Source organism: Canis lupus, chromosome 16 (genome assembly GCF_048164855.1).
Source record: "Canis lupus baileyi chromosome 16, mCanLup2.hap1, whole genome shotgun sequence".
Lineage (NCBI taxonomy): Eukaryota > Metazoa > Chordata > Mammalia > Carnivora > Canidae > Canis > Canis lupus.
In genome coordinates, this window is record NC_132853.1 from 2,588,342 (window position 1) to 2,608,395 (window position 20,054).

The window sequence follows — 20,054 nt, forward strand, 5'->3', positions numbered from 1 at the left end:
CCCGCCCCGCCCAGGCCCCGCGTCCCTCCCTCCCGAGGCGGCGCCGCCCTCCCTGGGAGCCCGGGAAGTCCGCGGGGCGCCCCCCGCTGTTCCTGGAGGGAGACAGTGGGACGGGGGAGCCGGCCTAGGGCCCCGGGCCACAGCCCCCACCCCCAGGGCTCCCCAGCTTCAGCTCCAGTCCCTTCCAGGGCCCCCACCAGGACTCTCTGCTGGCTCAGCCCGACACCTTCCTCCCAGGTTTCTAGCGAGCGCTTGTGGACTTCATGCTCTGCCTGCGTGGGGCCCCCTGAGGGACAGCACGACCCCGTAGGACCACCTGCTGCGTCTGCCAGCCACCTCTGCCTACTTCCAGTGGGACCCCTGCCTTGGAACTGTGCTAGCCCTGCTGTGCCCCACAGCTCAGCACCCCCTAACTTTCCAAGATTGTCCCCCACACCTCCACCCCTGGCCCTTCCTGGCTGCCTTGAAATTCAGAGCCCTGCGGTGGCTCTCCTAATAAGTGGTACCACTGTGACCTGTTCCTTCCTGGGGGTCACCCCAGCCTGGGGAGGGGGACGGGAGGCCAGGCTCCCTGGGAGGAGGGTGGGACAAGAGAAGCTGCCCCTTAGTCTCTGGGAATCAAGACAGCCCTAGTTTCATCAACAGGGTTGGTGCAGCCAACACTTAATGAGCACCTACTGTGTACCTGGCTGGTACTGAGTCCTTGACTCTTAGAGCTGTGGGTCCTCACCTCAGCTCCATGACTATTGTCACCCCCATTATACAGAGGAAGAAGCTGAGGCTCAGAGATATTCTCCCCCGCTGGTGCGGTGAGGGGAAGTCCCCCAGACAAGACTGCTCAGAGAAGGCACCAGGGTAGGTGGGCCTGGCTCCAGGTATGATGGGTCATGCTGCGGGGAGACCCCAACTCAGACTCTGGCTATGGGACAGGGTGCTGCCTGCCACCACTGATTCTAGGGGCTAGGGGCAAGACTCCTGAGTCCAGGTCCCTTCTTAGGGAGAGTTGGCTTCAGGGCTGAGGTGATCGGTGGTGATGACATGTTAGAGGCTGGCACCAGGGTGGGCCTTGAGGTGGAAGCCAGGTGAAGGATGGGCCCAGGGGCCGCTACCACTGTCCTGCCGACCTCATCCTAGCTCAGATGCTGCAGGGGCCAGAGGATGTGAGCATCAGAGCAGCCTCCCTGGAGGAGGCTCACTTGAGTGGAGGTGGGGCGGGGCTGCATGGGAAGCCTGGAGATGGAGCAAGGCACAAGCTGCACCAAGTTCTCTCTGGGACCTCATGTATTGCTTCCCCTCTCCGGAAGCGGCCGATCCATCATGCAAGGACAGGGATCCGGGTATTTCATTCCAGGGGTGGGAGCTGTCGAACCTTCTGAAGCCCATGGGGGACATCAGGCCAATCCCACAGGTGACAAGAGGGGTCAATGCAGTCTTGTGTGGTGGTCGCTGGGCCTCGCACACAGTAAGAATGTCAGCTGTCTTCAGAGAGGGATGTATAGGGGACTGGGGGTGGGAGGTGGCACACAGAACCTGCCCTGTAGACAGGGGGGTGAGGCCTCCAAGACCCCCGGCAGAGTCGGGAAACAGCGGGTTTGGTGGGTGGAGGAGGCAGCAACGGTCCGTCTGCTCTGGGAAGACATAGCGGTGCGGCAGGAAGGAGCAGCAGGCGGTGGATCACCAGATCACCGATCACTGGATCACTGTCACGGTTCCAGAGAACAAGGCACTCAGCCCGGCTGCCTGCTGCTGCGCAGCAACACTGGGAGGCACGAAGCTGGCCCTGAATGGGACAGGCACTTGGTCTCGGCGGCCTCTGACTCCTTCCGCTCGCCTCCGCCCCGGGGAGTTCCTGCCTCCCCACCGACTAACCCTAGGGACTGCAGACTGGCAGGAGGGCGGGAGGGCGGGAGGAGGCATCTCTAGGGCGCCCTCCCCAGGAGTCCTTTCCAGCCCCCCCCCCCCCCCCCCGCCCCATGCCCTTCCTCCCCACCACCGACTCGCTTTACTCCCAGCCCAAATAACTTGGCTCAGGTCCCCAGACACCTGCCCACAGGCTCCCAACGATTGTCTTAGCTGGGGAAGCCCTGGGCATCCTTCAAAACCCAGTTTGGATGACACCTCTGCTGAGAGGACTTCCTGTCGCCCCAGGGACAGAATCCATCACTTCCTCATCTTATCTGGCTCTTACCTGAGGCTCACACAAGACGACGACCTGACCGACCTGACCGAGAGAGTCCTACGAGACTGGACGCTCCCCAGAGGCAGGAACCAGAGCATCTACTTCACTTCTGAAGGTGCCAGGAGGGAAAGGGACACTTTGCTTTCCATAAAAGCTACTGCCCGGCTGTGTGCCTAGGGATACTTCTCCCCGGGGGGGGGGGGGGCATCTTTTTTCTAATGTGCATAAAGGCCTGAGTGGACCAGGCCTGGCCCCAGGGGTGAGCTAGTCGGGCGGGTGGGGACACGGAGGTTGGCATGCCGCTTCTCAGCGTGTGACCTTGGACGGGCCACTTCACCTCTCTGGACCTCGGTTTCCTCATCTGTAACCTGGAGCTGCCAACTACCGAAGCAGTTGGGAAGCAGATGGGACAAAATGAGACCAAGCCGGCGAAGGGCCGAGAAGCCGCGCTCCAGAAATCGGCCGTGCTCGCTGCTGCCACCCGGCGGAGGGAGGCGGGAGAACCGGCGAGCGGGCGGCCCGGGCCGTCAGGAGGAGGGAAGCGCCGAGGCTCCGAGGCCAGCACGACCCAGGTTGGAATCTGCCCCTGCAGGCCACTGGCTGCCAAGTGTCTCTCCCGGATTAGAACCCCGACCTGACAGGGCTGTTGTCGGGACAGGAACGTGACGCGTGGCGCACAGGAGGTGCTCATACAGCGACTGTCCCTTCGGCCCAAGACCGACACGCATGGCCAGGGGGGACTCAGGCTGAGGCCCAGGAAGACCCACGCATCTCCCAGGCCTCCTGGGTATGGCGAGGTCCCAGGGATGGTGTGGGACCCAAGAGCTCCCCATCAGGACCTGGTGTAGCCCCACTCTGGCCCCAAGTGTTGAGCCAAAACTTATCCGTTGCCTCCATCCCAATCACAGCATTTCCCCACCCTAGACACCGCCCCCCCCCCCCCCCCCCCCCCCCCCGCGGCCCAAACCCATCTTGGAGTTTCTGCCTTGGCCCCAGAATGTACATAGGCAAAGGTAGCTGGAAACTAATTGCAAAATTTATTCTAGGGCTGCAGGGGCTGGGAGATTCTTAAGGGCACTTCTCATTTTGGGGTCATGGGCCTCTGGCCTTGGCAGGGGCACACACTTCAGAGGGCAGGGGTGGGGACCGAGACAGGGTGCTGGAAGGCAAGGAGGCATGGATGCCCAGTCACCTCCAACTGGACAGGCTCAGCACAAGCTGTAATGGCAACGTGAAAGCAGGAGAGACAGGAACGCCCAGGCCAGGGGAGAAAGGACAGCCAAGGCCCCTCCCTAGTGCCTGGGCCTGGAACGTGTTTTTCAGGACACGGGGCAGAGGAGACCAGGGAGCTGAAACCCAGCTTCCAAGCTTTGCAGCCAGGAACCCAAGGGGACCGGGCTAATGAGGGAGGGGCCTCTCAGCAATCTCCCCCATCTGGAGACCCCATACACCCTCCTCAAGGTCACCCATACTCCCACACACAGAGACTCTCAGACCAGCAGGGCACCCTGCTATTCCTTTAAGGAGGGGTAATCAACAACTCTTCTCTGGATTGAAACAATGGTCCAGCACCACCCTTGGGGTACTTGGCATGCAGGTGTTTGGTGAGAAACCATGGGCTGTACCTGGTGCTAAGCCCCAAGTCCCAGCCTCAATCCTCAAATCCATCCCCTGCCCCTCCCCCCACATATACACCTTTCAGAAAGTATCTAGATTACTAGATTAAAAAACAAACCCCACAAACCCACAAACCTCTTGACTACAGCCTTGCAGATACTACCAGCCTGGGCTGGCCGACTGTGGGTGCGGCTAGAATGTTCTAGCTCCCTGGTGGGAGAGGGATAGAAAGCTGATTGCAGTGAGATTCTTTTCAGATAGCATGTCAGAGTTCTCCCCTGCACAAGTCAGATGGGGTAGAAGGGCTGGGGGAGGTCTTTGTCCTAACCCTCCCCCCAGTGTCCTCTGGGACCCACAGTGCATGATCAATTTTGCAAACTCAGTTACCCCTAGTTAACAAAACAGAGGGCTTCCCTCCTGGTCTCTGGGAGGGGGTTCCGGAGACCCCCTCTCCTCCCCCAGTTGATGCCCGCTCAGCCTCTCTGCTTCTGTTTCCCGGAGAGGGGAGAGACAACTTCTGACCTGAGGGACATTGAGGCCCACCAGGGAATCCCGAACCTCCTCCCTGGATATGTGCTCCAGACTCCAGGACAGACAGCTGGGTGCAAGGGGAGGGGGAGGGGATGGTTAGCAGCCGCCTTCTTGGGGCACTCTGAGTAGCAAGCAAGTGCCAGTGGGGCCACCCTCCCTCAGCCAGGCCCTGTCCACCCTCACCCACCTTCCCAAACACAGGGCTTCAGACAGCTCAGGGGCAGGGGCTTACAGGGTGGGGCTCCTGGATCGGCATAATAAAATCAAACATCTGGAGGGCCTTGGGGGTGGCTGCAACCCCCACCCTGGCCCCGGTCCCGGCCCCACCCAGCCCAGGCTCAAGTCTGCTTGGCTTGCAGCATCTCGATGAGCAGGTTGTTGCGGGGCATCTCGTTGCCCAGATGCTTGTGGTACAGGTATTCCTTGGCCTGCATGCTCAGTGCCCGCACCTCCACCAGGCACAGCAGCAGCTGCTGGAACTTGTCCCCGCAATGCGGGTAGTGGCACAGGGTGTAATCAAGCAAGGCGGCATTGGCCTTCTCCTGAGCATCTTTTACCAGGCTGTGGTTATTCAGGAACTTCACGTCTGCAAAGGGAGGAGCTCTGTCACGATCCCCAGCCCATCACACCATCAGTGGTCACTGGCAACGCCAACGTCCCTATAAGCACCGAAGATAGGGGCGGGGCGCTGCCAATGTCAACAACACAACCAGTCCTCCCACCGCCACCATAGCACCATCACCATGGCTGAGGAACACTGCCAGCAGCATCAATCACCGAGATTGACAGCCCCGTGTCCCTCCCAAATGTGGCCACTTCCACCACCATCAACCAAACCACAATCACATGTCACCATCATTACTGCCACTATCACCATCACACTGGTCACAATGAGTAACTCCATCGTCTCCAAAACCATGCCAACCTCACCACGTATGTCCCTGGGCATGTGATTCAGCTTCTCAATTTCCTGCAAAATGGTGACAATGGTGACGTGGTTTATTACCTTTGCAGGTCTGTTCAGATCACCCGATGTAAGTCACCAGACTGTCGGCAGAATTCAGAGACTTGGCAGGTGGAAAGTGCTCAGAGAACAGTGTCTGGCACATAAGAAGACCAGTGTGTCACCATTATTACCCCTACTCTCAACACTCAGGTCTTGATCTCATGGTCATGAGTTCAAGCCCCACACTGAGCTCCATGCTGGGCATGGAACCTACTTAAAAAAACAAAAACAAAAAACTTGTCCTGTTGCCGTCATCCCCGTGGCGGTCAGCAGCAGCACCATCACCAGACGAGGCCCACTGTGATTACAAAGGTCCTATGTCCCAACTGCCAGGCACAGGCGCTGGTGACCCTATTCTAGAGACCGACAGGCACTCCTTTGGTCTACCCTGCAACCAATCAAGAGCCTTCCAGTACCCCAAAGAGATTGTCCCCTGGAGCCATGGGGCACACAGATGTTCACTGCAGCACCATTTATGGAGGTGTACCCCAGGGAGTCCCACGCGGTGGACACAAGTAATGGAGCAGACATGACACAGAGCAGATGGACAGATCTTTAAAAGCATAGAGCAAAGTGGAAAAAAAAAAAAAAACAGAAAAGGAAGAGCCAGGATGAGATCTACAAGGCAAAGCCGTCTACATAAATTAAAACTGCTGGCACAGAAGCATGCGTGTTATGTAAGAACAGGGACAAACAAGGAATCCAAGTTAAACCTTCATGTTTGAAAGTGAAGTTAAAATGGTGGCCTGTGGGAGGGACAGGAGGGCAGGCAGCTCTGCGTGGACCAGTGGTCAACTGTGCCAGGGACAGAGGAGTATAACCAAGGCCTCCTGCATACCCAGTGGTGGTCCAGTGAACACGCCAAAAATAAAACATCTGTGGGGTGAGGCTGATTGGGGTTCAAATCCCAGTCCCACCATTTAGGGGCAGTGGCTTTGTGCTCTGTCCCCTCCTGAGCTGCAAGGCGCTCTTCCTCTATGAAAGGGGCGTGCCACCTTGCAGGGGTAAGAGCTTGGGTGCCGGCACTCGCACCCAGGGGCGCCTAGAAAGGGTCCATTTCTTGTCACTCTAGTCCTCATCGCTGCTTGGCAGGTCTCCCTCAGCTCCTGGGCAGCACCTCTAGCTGGTGCCCAGCACAGCGGCCGAGGTTCGACAGGAATCCACAGAATTGGTACCCCATCCCCAAATCCAGCCTGGCTGGCCTGCGATACAACACCCAGGGGTTGGAAAGTGGTCATCCATCCACTTCCTCTCTGCCCCCATCCCCACCAGCCAGCCCTGTGGCTGCGGGGGAGTCTGGAGCCTAGCATGTGCAGTCCTTGGCCCTTCTAATCCCTCTTAACACCCCCTGCGCCAGGAGGGCTTGATGCTCCTGGCAACCCTGATCCCCAGCCGCCCCCAGTGCGCCTGCTGAGGCCTGTGTTGTCCAAAGTTGGATTTAGGGAAACCCGAGCTGGTCCCAAGGCGTATGGCAGGATCTGGCCCCAGTCCTCCACACAGCATCCCCCTCGCAGGCCCCCTCAACCTCCCTTCAATAAGGGAGTCAGGGTTATTTTTTTCCTCACCTCCCCAAGATCATCATTTGCCCATAAGACACCTTCATGCCAATTAAAAAGAAGTTCCCCTTTGTCCACAGAGAGAGTATGGCAAGAGGCATTCAAGCTGGATTTCAGCCCCTATTCAAGCTGGATTTCAGTCCCTTGTGCAGTGAACAACCTGTTCAACGGTACATTGCAGCCTTCCTCCTTAGCCTGGACTACTCCAGACACACTCAAAGGTCATGGGGAAGGCCCCACTCTCTCCGAAGCTGAACTCCTAGGCACAGGAGGTGACTACGGGCCCCATCCCCGTCCCAACCTCTTTTCATCCCATAAGGTCCTGTCTACCTTCACCTCCCACCCCCACTTGCCCATCCCCACCTCCTCCCCCACCCACCCCAGGCTGGGCAATGCTCCTGACACTGTCTTCCAACAATTCACAGTAGGAGGCTGGGGGTCCAGAGAAGGACAGGGCTCCGCTGAAGGCCACACAGCAGTAAGGGGGCCCAGAGGAAAGAGCTGGCGGGGGAGGAGGTTGGGCTGGGATGCTGCAGTAGAGGCAGGAGTGGGAGTGTCCCGGAGCCTCGGCTTTACCAGGATTTACTGTTCTCCTCACCGCAGGGTACCAGGGACAATGGGGTGGAGTTCAGGGGGTGGGTGCGGCACAAGGACAGCTCTCAGGGCCGCGCTCTCTGCAGACGAGCCCCCCAGCGTCCCTGCGTGGTGGGCTACAGGCCTGGGAGAAGCAGCACCGAGCGGTGAGCCCCAGTGACTGTAACACAAGTGCTCCCCGTCTCCCAGGCACCCGCCGGGCACCGGGCGCTCGCTCGGCTAATGCCCACAGACACCCAAGCAGGGAGGAAAGGGCGCCCCTGAGCGCGGAGACAGTGGGGTGTGCCGAGGACACCCAACAGATGACAGAGTCTCGATTCAACCCCAGGTCTCCTGGCTCCAAAGCCCGACGGGTCAAGCTTGGACATGGATTCCGAGAGCCAGGACGTGAAAACTTCGTTTCTTCCAATCCAGGGGTCCTGCCCCAGGGCCCCCCGCTGGGAGCCTAGGTTTCTGAGGCTACTCTGGGCTTCAGACTCCTCTTCCTCCTTACCCTGGAGGAGACCACTGTCAAGTTGTGCTCCTTTTCCTGCCTACCCGCACCCCCTCTACGGGGACCGTCGTGAAGATATTGTGGGGTAACAGGTGTAACAGAGCCAACATCCCACTGCTCACCAGGCCTTTCTTCATTGGACGCAGGAGCAGGGGGTCATACAAACCCGGCGGTTCTCCCTTCAAATGCCAGGGGTTCGAATCCCAGCTCCACCACCAACTGGGTGATCCTGGGCAAGGCCCTTCCCCTGAGCCCTTTACTGTCATCCGCAATACAGGGGCGAATGCATCTCCACCCTCACGGGCGCCCGAGAGCCGGACCTAATCTGCGCACCCAGCCCTGGGCCCCTGGACGCCGCAGCTCGGAGACGGGCACCGGGGAGAAAAGCCTGGAGTGCCCCCCACCCCCAGCCCGCTCAGCTCCAGCAGTCCTGGAGGGGGGAGGCGGGAGAGGGCTGGAGATGGCACCCCCGCCTCGGAGAGCAGCCTGCCAGCGCTGCGGAGCTGGGGGCCCCCAGGTTCTCAGAAAAGCCCCCTTTTCACGGTTTAATTGAATATTTGAATAATCCTTTCATTCCAGCGAGGCATAAAGAATGTTGTCCCAATAGCGGTGACTCAGGCAGGCGCCCCCGCGCACAATGGCCCCTCGAGTGGGGCTGCTATTCAGGCCGCCTTTTGTTGGCGCGGAGCAGTGGGTAAATTGCAAACGCTTAAGGGAATGCTACGGCGGCAGCCTCAATGGGAGTCAGGAAATCGAATGTTAGGTCAATCCATTAAGCTTCGATTAAGTCCTCGGCGGAACAATGCCAGCCGGGCCCATCTTCATAAACACCGCGATTGCCAGGAGAGAGGCACTAATTTTAATTAAACCTCCTTACCTGCCTCCACGCCTGCCGGAGACGGCTATTTAGACGCCAAATGGCATCCTTCTGCGGAGGCAGGCGGGAAGGAGGCGCTGAGGGGGCTGCGGGCAATGGGGTGGGGTGCAGTGGGGAGGCGGCTGTCACAGGAGATCCAGCGGCCTGGCCCAGGGAGGTGCCCCTAGGGTGATGGCCAGGGCGCCGGCGGCTGGAGGTCTAAGGGCAAGTGGCCATCCCTCTCTGGCTCCAGGTCCCTCGGGGACCTATCCCTGGGCCCTCGGGCTGGGGAACATGGGAGAGGCTCTCCCCTGCCACCTTCCAGACTCTGGGCAGCTCTTCCCCTTCATCTCGCCCAAACTTGTCCACTTCACTCCAGCCCCAGGACTCTGGGCTGCCGCCTGCCGCCTGCCGCCTGCCATCCTTCTCTCATGCTGCCGCTGGGAGGACCTTGCTAGAATGCAAATTCGATCATGTTACTCCAGTTGAAAAGCCTTCCCAAGGGAAGGGTCAAGGTCCTTGGCCTGGCATTTGAGGCCTTACAGCTCAGTCCCTGCCTGCCTACCTCCCAGCACCCGTCCACCTACTCCCTGCCCCACAACCACACCGAACTTCCAGGATTCCCCATCCCTTCGCACACCCCTTCGCTGCTGCTCGCTTTGTTTCACCTAGAACACTCCTACTCGGACTGCAAGGCCCAGCTCAGCCCAGTCCTTCTCCAAGAAGCCTTCCTTGATATCTGAGGTGTGGGTGGTTTCTTTCCTTTGGCCCAACCCTGATCACACTGGACTGCTCAGGCTCCTCCTGGAACTCGGAACCTGGAACCTGGAACCTAGAACCTGGAACCTGTCCGCCAACAGCCTATTTGGCTCACCTGGCATCCTCCCCTACTGTTCTCCCAGGAGCTCAGGCAGGCCCAGGCACCGGGCCCTCTCCTCCTCCCCTCGTGGACTCAGCCTCACTAGAGTTAGTTTCTGACCTGCTGGCTGGGCGCTCCCCCACCCACCTCAGCCAGACCCACAGCCCTGTGACAAGGCACTGTGCCAGACACAGCAGCCATAGACATGGAGACTGACAGGTTCATTCATTCACTTCATTCATTCATTTGCTCACTGATCGTAATGAGGGTTAGAAGGAAAACAATACCGATGTACATTCCAAGAGGCCAGGCCCCACACTGACACCGGGGGGATTCCCTCATGAAATCCTCATAGCAAACTAAGGATTATTTTGATGATCATCTTCCAGATGGGAAAATAGAGGCTCTTGGAGAGAGGGGAGGGACTTGCTCTAGGACACACAGTCCAGATTTAGAATCCAGGTGGTCCATCCCTAGTCCGCATTCCTGACTACTGTTCCGCCCTGCCTCGCAGGTGTACACACATGCATACATACATGCTCACTCTCCCTCCTGCATCCCACCCTCCAGCCTATGCCAGCCAAGCACTGGAGATAGCCCCTGCCTCAGGCCCCCAGCTGCCCACTCTGGAGAACATAATGAAGACTAGTGAGAAGGAGGGGCCGGCACTCAGGCTTTTGAGCGTGGCCACTCACCCTGGCCAGACCGGGAGAAGAGGGCCGGGCTCTGCTTTGCCGTCCTTACACTCCATACAAGGAGGAGCCCTGGATTTATGGCCTGGTGAGGGCCAGAGGTGTGCTGACCCTGGCAGTCCCCAGCACCCGGGACCCTGTTGGGAAGAGAGGCGGGGGCTGCAGGGGTATGCCTCGGGCCCTAGGGGGGTCTGGAAAGCCAAGACCTGGCACCCGCTTCACAGGGAGGCCTGGCCAAGAAGACTGGTGGCTGGCAGCCCACCATCCACCCACCCCTCCTCTAGACCTCCTGAAGGCCTCTTGATGGTGGTCGGGTCAAGAACTATTGCTTCACACATCACCCAGACCACCACAGACACCACACTCCTAATTCTATACGCGCTCCAAATCTCTCCTATCTCCAAATCTCCTCTAACTCTCCGATTACAGATCCTTTATACAACACGATGTGTAAGAAGCCGCCAGCCCATGAGAGTTCATAGCCTGCACGTGCGTGAAAACAAAGGCACCGACGCAAAGGCACAAAGATTCACAGAACTCCTGGAGTCTCCACACCCCAAACCGCACACAACCACTGGCCAAAGCCAGTTCCCAGAGCTTGGCAGCTCACAAAGACCAGGGGAGCCACCAGAGGCCAGAAGGAACGGCATCTCCCCCAGCTGCAGCCAGCCTGGCCCGGGCCCCCGAGGCCCCTCCACAGGCTCCAGGCCACCGCTCCTAACTGGCTGCCCTGGATTCTGTCCCCGCCCCGCACCATGGTTGTCCCCTACCAAGCCCTGCAGCCTTGCACAGAAGCCCTCCAGCTACCAGCCTGCGGGGCCAGAGTCAGGAGACCAGCCCCTGTGGCCATAGCCCGAGGACTGGGCTTCCCACAAGCCACACTTCATCAGTTACCCCTCTCTGCCCAGCTCTCCCCACCCTTGGGCAGGCACTCCCTTGCCAGACTGGGGCTATGATGTCAGCAGCCACCAAGATGACATCTGAATCCTGCCCCCTGTTCTGACCTTCCATCCCATCCACACTTCTGCTGGAAGATATATCCCTCCCGCAAACTCCTACTCCTCTTCCAAGACCCCATTCAAAATTCCCTCTTCCAGGAAGCCTTCCAGGCAGAGCCCTTGCTCCCCACTCTGGGTTCCCCATCTCTCTGTCCCCGCCCCTGATGAAGGCCTCTACTGGGCTGGGAGCCACCTGACAGCAGGGGCTCGTCTGTGTTCACAGCGTTGCTGGACACAGCCAGGAGGCACCGGAGGTGGCTTGCTAGGTGAGGGAGGACAGGAGGCCGGCCGGGGAGAGCCCCGAGGAGGGTGGAGGCTGCGGGGTCAGGAGGGCAATGAGAGGGAGACCCCCGGCTCGGGGGCTGCCACCTCCCTGGGTTACTTTCCTCTTTAGCACTCATCACAGGATTCTAGGCCATGCGTGTCGGTAATCATTTCATCCATCTCTATAGCCGACTAATGACATCATGCTTGTCTTTCTCCTGAGAGAAGGTCAGCTCCATGACAATCCAGGTGTGGGACTTATCCTGTTTGCCTTGTGTCTCTAGGGCCTTGCAGAGCACAGATGCTCAGTAAGAGGTTGTAGAGTGAATACATGAGTGAGTGAACAAATGAATGGGTAAAGGTTCTGGGCCACCCCCCCACCATCTCCTCAAGCAGGGAACCGGGAAAACAGGGCCCCCAGGATAGGAGCCAGGGAACAGAGAGCCTGAAACCCCACAGGTGTCTGTCTAGAGGTGGCCTGGGCGCTCTTTTAGGGCTTCCAGCCAGGAATTGACCAAATTATCAGGAGTCCTTGTCCCACAAAGGGCAAATCTTAGGCACTGTCTTGGTCGTCTGTACTCCCAAACCGAGAAACTGAGGCCCCGAGAGGAAACAGCTTCCATTTGAAGAGCCAGGCCTGGGCCAGGTCCCTTTAGACCCTTACTCATCGTAGGAGGGGTCCCTGCGCCACCAAAGCCCCCACCCTAGGGCAGAACCTCACGTCAGCCTCTGGGTGCCGGGCCCGCCACCCACCTTGCCCCCTCGCCGCCCCAGGCCGGGCCAGGCCCACTCACCGAGGCTGAAGAGGATGAGGAATTTGAGGCAGACAAACTCCTGGCGGTCCAGCTGCAGAGCGTGCAGCTGCAGCACCAGCTCCTGCGCCCGCAGGACCAGGCTGTGCAGCAGGGAGCCCGCCTGGGCCGCCACCGTGCTCATCTCCACCTGCACAGGCGGATGTCAGGGTCAGGGAGCACCCAGCAGAGGGCCCGGAGTGGGGGGGTCAGGGGCTGGGGGTTGGGGTGCCCATCCTTGGAGCTGCGCCAGATGGGGGCAGCATCTCCTCACACCCCAGAAACCCTCCAAACCCCACAGCATGGGCCCCACATGCTCAGAGCTCCTTATGCTCGGTGGTACAAGTGGCTTTTGCATTTTGTGTGGTACAGGGAGCAAACACCACGTCATGCTGGGTGTTGTGGAGCAGGGTCGGGGCAGGTGTGCCTGGACATACATGGACACAGCCACATGACTGCCCAGGTCCCCACACACCCACACGTGGACACTCAGACTGAGGATGCGGTCACACCTCGGCTCACATTCACACACACTCATAGGGCAGTCCACCCATTTCATAACGTGAACGTACGTACACACACGCCCTCATATGGTCATATCACAAGGTAATGGGACAGGCACCCATGTATGAGTTCCCACACAAGGTGGCAGGGAGATCTCACCACCACACACTTACAATGTGTGGAGATATCTGTACAATAAAATACAGGTATGCACATGCACACACACACACACACACACACAGGACATCCCCATGGTCTCGGAGACTCCAGCCTGCGTGATGACATAGGCCAATACCAACACGCTTTCATACCTCAGGCTCTCCTATCTGCATTCACAGGTGGTCTCCAAGTCACACCCTGGAGACCAGCAGTCCCCTGCCCTGGATGTCCTGAGACCCCCAAGATAAGAACTGAGCATGAGGACCAAGGGCCCGGGTTGGAGACGGGATGGGGAGCAGGGCCTCGGCCTCCAACCTCCACCCCCACAGGGCCTGCCAACCACTCTTCCTCGTGACTCCCCCTTGGGAGCGATGCTCCTTCCACCAGCCTCGACCCTGGCATCAGCCTCTTCTTTTTCTCCCTCCTCCCCTCCATGTCTCCCACACCTCCTCCCACCAGTTGGGGGTCCTTCTCCCAGGTTCCCAGCATTCCACCGTGGCCTTGACTTCTTCACCCCCCATTTTGCCCCCATGGTGTGCTTCCTCAAGTACAACCTGAGTGAGCCTTTCCTCACTTAAAGCTACTGTTGCTCCCTGCTTGATCCCAGGAGTTCCCAGCTCGTATCCTAGTGCCCCAAATTCCCTGCTGGGGGGTGCAAATTCCTTCACTTGCTCCTTTATTCATTCAGGATTTAGGGCCTACCTCCAGCCTTCCTTCTTACCTCACAGGGCTCCTGGCCCCCCAAATCTACATATTAGTAGTGCCCATGTACCAGCAGCCCCTGGTGCTGTCCTAAACACCCTGTGCACCTTCACCCATGTTGTCCCCTCTGCTCTGGTGGGGTGGAACTGCCCCCCCCCCTTTTACTACCTTTTACTACCTGACCAACTCCTATTTGTTCTTTCAAGACCCCCCACCTTCTTCAAGAGCCTCACTGACCCTCCCCACATCCCTAAGCTGCTTCCCAGGGGCTGGTTCCTGTCAAGGCCAGGAACTCAGCTGGTCAGAGGGAGGTCAGGCAATTGAGGAAGGGCTGAGCCAGCCCCCAATTCTGGGCTCAGAATTCTGGAAATATGCTTTAGGACAAGGCACAGGGCACAATAGGGTCTGGTCACCTCCTGCCCGGTGACCAGCAGGATGCTGCCATCCTTGCCATGTTGGATCTGGCGGTAGATGTGGTCAAACACCAGCAGCTCACTCCAGCAGTTCTGCAGCAGTGTCATCTGGTCAGCCACCTGGAGGGAAGAGGCATGTGTGGGTCCGGGATCCAGCCAGGTCCGTCCCTCTCCCAACTCACGATTCAGAGGCTCACTTGGATATGTGACCTGAGCAAGCCACTTCACCTCCTTTTGTTTTTTTTAATTTATGATAGGCACAGAGAGAGAGAGAGAGAGAGAGAGAGGCAGAGACACAGGCAGAGGGAGAAGCAGGCTCCACGCACCGGGAGCCCGACGTGGGATTCGATCCCGGGTCTCCAGGATCGCGCCCTGGGCCAAAGGCAGGCGCCAAACCGCTGCGCCACCCAGGGATCCCACCACTTCACCTCTTGATGCCCTTTTTGCCTATCTGCCTACTTTGTCAAAGTGTAGCAGAGATCAAGTAAATAAATAGATAGATAGAAAGAAAAGATCCAGTGGAAGTGCTCAGAACTCAGCCAGGCTTGGCTTCGGGCCCTCGCTCTCCTCCGACAAGCTGTGTGACCTGAAGCAATTTCTAAAGCCTTCTGAGCCTCGGTTTTCTCCTCTGTGGAGGGGGCAAAGCATCAGAAGGGGGTTTGGCACATACTGAGCACTTGATAAATATTAGTGGATAATGTTCATGGAAGTAGTTTGTGAAGAACTCCTTTAAATGTGAGGGAAGAGGGATCCCTGGGTGGCGCAGCGGTTTGGCGCCTGCCTTTGGCCCAGGCCGCGATCCTGGAGACCCGGGATCGAATCCCACATCGGGCTCCCGGTGCGTGGAGCCTGCTTCTCCCTCTGCCTGTGTCTCTGCCTCTCTCTCTCTCTCTGTAACTATCATAAAAAAAAAAAAAAAAAAAAAAAATTAAATGTGAGGGAAGATTATTATTAATTTTAATCTTATGCTCATTTGGCCTGTAGTCACATCTCCAGCAGCCTCAATAGCTCAAAAAACAAGTCATGAAGAGCAAACACAGGGCTTCCCCTGGGCCTTATACAGAGCTTTCAGGCTCATGGAAAGAAAGGAGGGCCCTCCTGGCCTGTGGTCCAACCCAGAATGAGCAGGTGGCTGGCAATGGTTCGTCTGAAGCAGAAACAAAACAAAGAAAGAGGCGGGTTCTGAATACCCAGGCTGTAGTCAGGGCACCCAGTGCAAGGACAGGGACTGCCTCTGTGTGGGGTGTCCTTCCACCCTGGAGGGTCACTAGCATGGCAAGAATGGACACTCGTGACAATGGTGAGTGGGACTCAGGACCATGGGATGCCAGAGCCTAAACGGCCCTCAGGGATCATGCCCCTGGCCCAAACTGCTATTTTTTTTTTTTAAACTGCTATTTTTTAAATGAAAATCTACTGCCCAGAGAAAGTGAAGGACTCTCCTGGGATCACAAAGAGGTAGAGCCAGGCCAGAGGCACAGCTGGCCTTCTCAGTCCACAACCCTCTATGGTGGCAAATACTGCGCTCTCCCAGGCGTTCAGAACCACACGGGGCACTGCAGATCATCTTAGGGAGACGTGATACAGACACCAGCCCCTCTCAGTGTCTGCGGCTCATTAGCAGGCCACCGTCTACACAGCAGGCATTTCCTGGGCACCTTCCCGGGCCCTGCCCCGTGATAAATTCAAACTATGATAACTACTAGTTGTTGCACTGCAGCTCCACAGTACGGCTGTTATTCCCAGTCTATGGAGAGAAGACACCCAGGATAGTCAGGTAACTTGCTCAAGGTCACACTGCTCTGTCTGGTTCCAGATCCATGCTCTAAACCACCAGGGATGGAAGAGGACCCTCTCTGGCCACCCAGGAATTCATGGCATGCCCGTTACCTCCCCCAAGAAGCTCTCCCCAACCCCTCCTCCTTCCACAGTGCCCTCACCATACTCTGGATATGGCACCTGCACCATCTAATGGCACCCATTTGTGCCTCTGTCTTCCCTAATAAATATGGGGTCTGAGAAGGCAGGGCTGATGTCCAGTTCATCTCTGGGCTCCCGGAGGAGGGGGGTCAGTGAGCAACTGATGAACAGATATCAGCTCCCAAGACAGGCACAGAGAGCCTAGGAATGATCCCCAACCCCAAGGGCCAGAGAGATCCAGGCAGCCTCTGGCCTGAGGGGAACTGGCAATGCCCACGGAATAGCTCTCTCTTCTTGGGGTTAGAAGCCTCTTCCTCCTTCCTGTGCCTCCCCCAACCCTGGGGGGCAGCCTGGGGCCTGCCCCCCTCCTTCCCTGTGCCCCCACGCTGGAGTAGCCTGGGCCTGGCCTCAGGCCGGCTGAAGGAGTGAACAAGTGAGCAGCTGGACACACAGTCAGGCCTCCCTCAGTCCTCCCCTGCCCACTGTTTCCAAGGCCTGCGCGGCTGAGAACAAGAGGGAGGGCCTGTCTCTGTTCTGCTTTGAGTTGCCAGCTTCCCATCTTCCCTTGTTCACCTCATTCTGTGTCAGGAAGTGCTTCTTCGAGCGCCCACACTGGCAGAGTGAGAAGCCCAGCTAGGGGCCCTGGACTCAGCCACAGCTAGCCCTGGATTGGTGCCCAGAGACACTGGGACCTGGGCAAGGCTGAATCACAGACATCTCTCCCATCTCTCCTCAGGAAGTGGCCAACCCCCAAAGAACCACTGGCAGGAGGCCTCCCCCCCTAGTTTCTGAGGAGAAAGGCCAGGCCCGGCCAGTGGTCGCAACTTGGCCCATTCTCAGCAAGCCCTGGCCTCCTCACCCCTGTCCGGTCAACATTCTGCCCACGTTACACATACGGAGACAGAGGCTTCCTAAGGTAACCACAGGGAGCTGGGCTCTGCCCCAGAGTCCCCAGGAAGTCCTAAGGCCCAAGAAGAAGGTGTCTGCCGGGAGTCAACTGGCCCACCCTGGGCGACCCAGATGGAGGCAGAGCAGGCGGGAGGACATGCAGGGCTGGGGCTCTTGGGCCTGGCTGAAGGAACAGGGTGCTGGGGAGGTGGAAGAGTGAGAGATAAGACGGAGAATTAGGAGATAAGCAGGCTGAGCTTCGGGTAGAAAGCAAGAGGGGTCACAGTGACCCAGCTGGCCAAGCCCTGGGAGCAGACTCTGTACCCAGACCTCAGACCCCAGGGGTGGGGGCAGCCCTGCCCACGGGGCTGATAGGGTCGGCAGGGCAGAGAGATGCGATGTTGGCTAAGCCTTGGTGCCCTGTGCCCTCCGTTTGAGTCCCGACTCAGCCACATATCGTCCCCTGCCCTGATTTTCTGTCCTAAGAAATTGGACAAATAAATGCTCCCTCCTTTGGTTAGAGAAGACATATGAGCGATCGCAGGGGTGTCGGTTGTGAAGGGCTCTTGGGACCCATGGTTGGCTCTCCTGCCCCGGCTGGGGTTCCCATCTATCCCCAGCCAAACAGACTTTTCACTTGCTCTTCCTCTAGATGGACAGATGGACACATAAAGACACCAAACTCCAAAACACCTCCCACAGAGACGAGTGCACGTGTGTGCATGGATGCGCGGCCTGCACACACACAAGCATACGCACACGTACCCTCTTTTTATTTCAAAGAAAACCAGAAGGCCCTAGCTGCCAGCCCCTCTCCACAGGAAAGCAGGTGGCTAAGAGGCTCACTTAACCAAAGAGGGTGGTGTTCACCTTCCTTAGCTTTCTCCCTAAGCAAAGGTTCCTCCTCTGCCCTCAGACCTCCCTGGCACCTGGGGAACAAGGACATTTGCAGCCCCAGCCCTGGGGTCCCTCATTGGCCTGGCCTGTCTGCGCAGCCCACCAGCCGCCCACCCCTCCTGCTGGGCTGCCATAAATCTTCCCGGAGCCTTGACACTTTGCAGCCTGCCCGGGAGGAGGGGTATTTATGGGTGCCGAGCTGACCTCCCTCCCAACAGGGCCCCCTCTGGAGCCCCCTGGGGTCTGATCGGTCTGGCAGCCGAAGGCCAGCGGGCTCTGTAATTCTCCAGTGGTTGACATGCCACAGGCCGGCCAAGGTGCTCCCCTGGCCGAGTGGTTGGCAGGCCCTCGTTTGTCAGCCCGGGCCTGACAGAGTTACTGCTGTTTAAATGAAACCATAGATCTGAGCAGTTAAATCTGTTGCCAACCGGGGGCCTCCAAGTTGGATGCTGAGGGTGAAGTAATGTCAAGATGGGTCATTAGGCACTCCTGGACCTCACCTCCCCCTCCTTGATTCCTATCTGGTGTCCTCCCAGCCTGCCCTTCCTGGGAACTGTTCAGAAAGGCTGACTGCCTGGGCTGACACACTGCCCTCCACCAAGCAGCGGGGACAGGTGTTTCTGCTACCTTGCTGCGGGTACAAGTTGCTTTATAAGTCCTGGGCAAGGTGGCCACCCGTCTTCTCCTGGAGTGCTAGTGCTCAGGGGAGCATGGCTATGGTCTATCCTTTCTCACTTCTCTGGGCCAGGCCTTAGTACCACCTGCAAGTAATGATTACAGGGGTGCAGCAGCAGAGAGGACAGGAGGGAAAGGCCACGGCTCCAGCCTACCAGACACTCCTGTGTGCTGTGCCCTGTGTGAAGCTCTTTACCTGTCCTGGCTTGCGAATCCTTACAACAGCCCTACGAAGTGGACGTTATTTCAACTCCTCTTCTTTTATAGATAAGGAAACTCCAGCCCAGAGGAGTCACTTGCCCAGAGTCCCATTCATGGCAAGTGGCAGAGCCGAGACAGAGCTGGAACTTGAATACAAGCTTCTCCAATTCTGGTCTCTGTCACGGACTTCTGTGCCACTGTCAGATCCAACACACCAAGACTGCGTGAGATGAAAAATAGAGACAGAGGGACATCTCAGCCGGAAGAGAGAACAGAGGAGGAGAACCCCAGGCTGGCAGCATCCCCAGCAGCTTAGCAAAGACCCCAGGCCTTCCCCTGGGTAAGCGAGATGTCATCAGCATCACCAGGGGCTGAGTGGCCTCTAGGGAGAGCTAAGGCTGTGTGGTAGGAGCCCTCCCTGCCCCAGGATGTCGGGCCCCAGCCAGCCCTGGCAGGCTGTGCATCACATACCACCAGAGGACCCTCTCTGGACACAGAGAAACACCCGAAACTCCCTGACACATGACACCTTTTCACACTTCTAGGCCTTATTCTATGCTGTTCTCCCTTACTGGCATGTCTTTAACCTTCCCAGACTGCTTTCTGGCAAGAGAGAGATCAAAAAAGCCTCTGATTTCCTTAGATGGAGACTTTTGCACTCCTGCCTGGCCCCCACTGGTCCCCTTCCATTGCTCTCAGAGCCCCGGGCAGCCTGCATTGGCGTCATCTGCATGCCTATCTGTTTCTTCTGATAGCCTGGCTACATCCTGGGTCCAATTCATCTCAATATTCCCACTGCCCAGCAAAATGCCGAGCTCTCGGAGTGAGAGAACCCCCCACTTCTGCCTGGAAGTAGGGGGGTGAATGGCTACCAAAAGGGAAAAGAGGGTCACTCAGCACTACTCCCACTTTCCTGCTTTCCCACTTCTGGCTTTGCAAACAGACACTAGCCAGGGCTTGCTTGTTAGACCAACAAGAAAGAAGTTCCACATGGCTCATTAGGAGGCCCTCTAAAGGCTGGGCTGGTACTTATCTGCAAGGCTCCTTTACAGAGAATGGTAACCATGGTTCATATTCCTGGGCTCGACTCAGAGGTTCTGGGAAGGGGAAGCAGGAAGGTTTGGACCACAGAGAAGCCAGAAGCAGGAAAAAACACTCAGCAAAGCTGGGACAAAAGCCCTTCCCATCCTGCGTGAAAAACCCCAAGAGACTAGGAAGGCGGCCAGAGGAAGTGCCCTGCCCCTGGATCCAGGGTTCTG

General features: G+C 57.9%; 1 protein-coding gene and 1 long non-coding RNA gene across 4 annotated transcripts in view; one reads left to right on the top strand and one right to left on the bottom strand.

Moving 5' to 3' along the window:
• Positions 1-12,600, top strand: LOC140605709 (uncharacterized). The gene is made up of 9 exons (XR_012008274.1): positions 1-502; positions 767-855; positions 2,149-2,294; positions 2,554-2,751; positions 2,838-2,966; positions 5,342-7,161; positions 7,812-9,910; positions 10,262-10,471; positions 10,813-12,600. It is a non-coding gene; the product is annotated as an uncharacterized lncRNA (long non-coding RNA).
• NR5A1 (nuclear receptor subfamily 5 group A member 1) overlaps positions 3,194-20,054 on the bottom strand; it is a 24,939-nt gene continuing 8,078 nt past the window's right edge. For all 3 annotated transcript variants that reach the window (XM_072777876.1, XM_072777877.1, XM_072777878.1), the window contains 3 exons: positions 14,215-14,334; positions 12,440-12,587; positions 3,194-4,913 (listed from right to left, as the gene is read on the bottom strand). In XM_072777876.1, the coding sequence (XP_072633977.1) occupies positions 4,666-4,913; positions 12,440-12,587; positions 14,215-14,334 (516 nt within the window). In that variant the 3' untranslated portion in view covers positions 3,194-4,665. The remainder of the gene's footprint in view (positions 4,914-12,439; positions 12,588-14,214; positions 14,335-20,054) is intronic.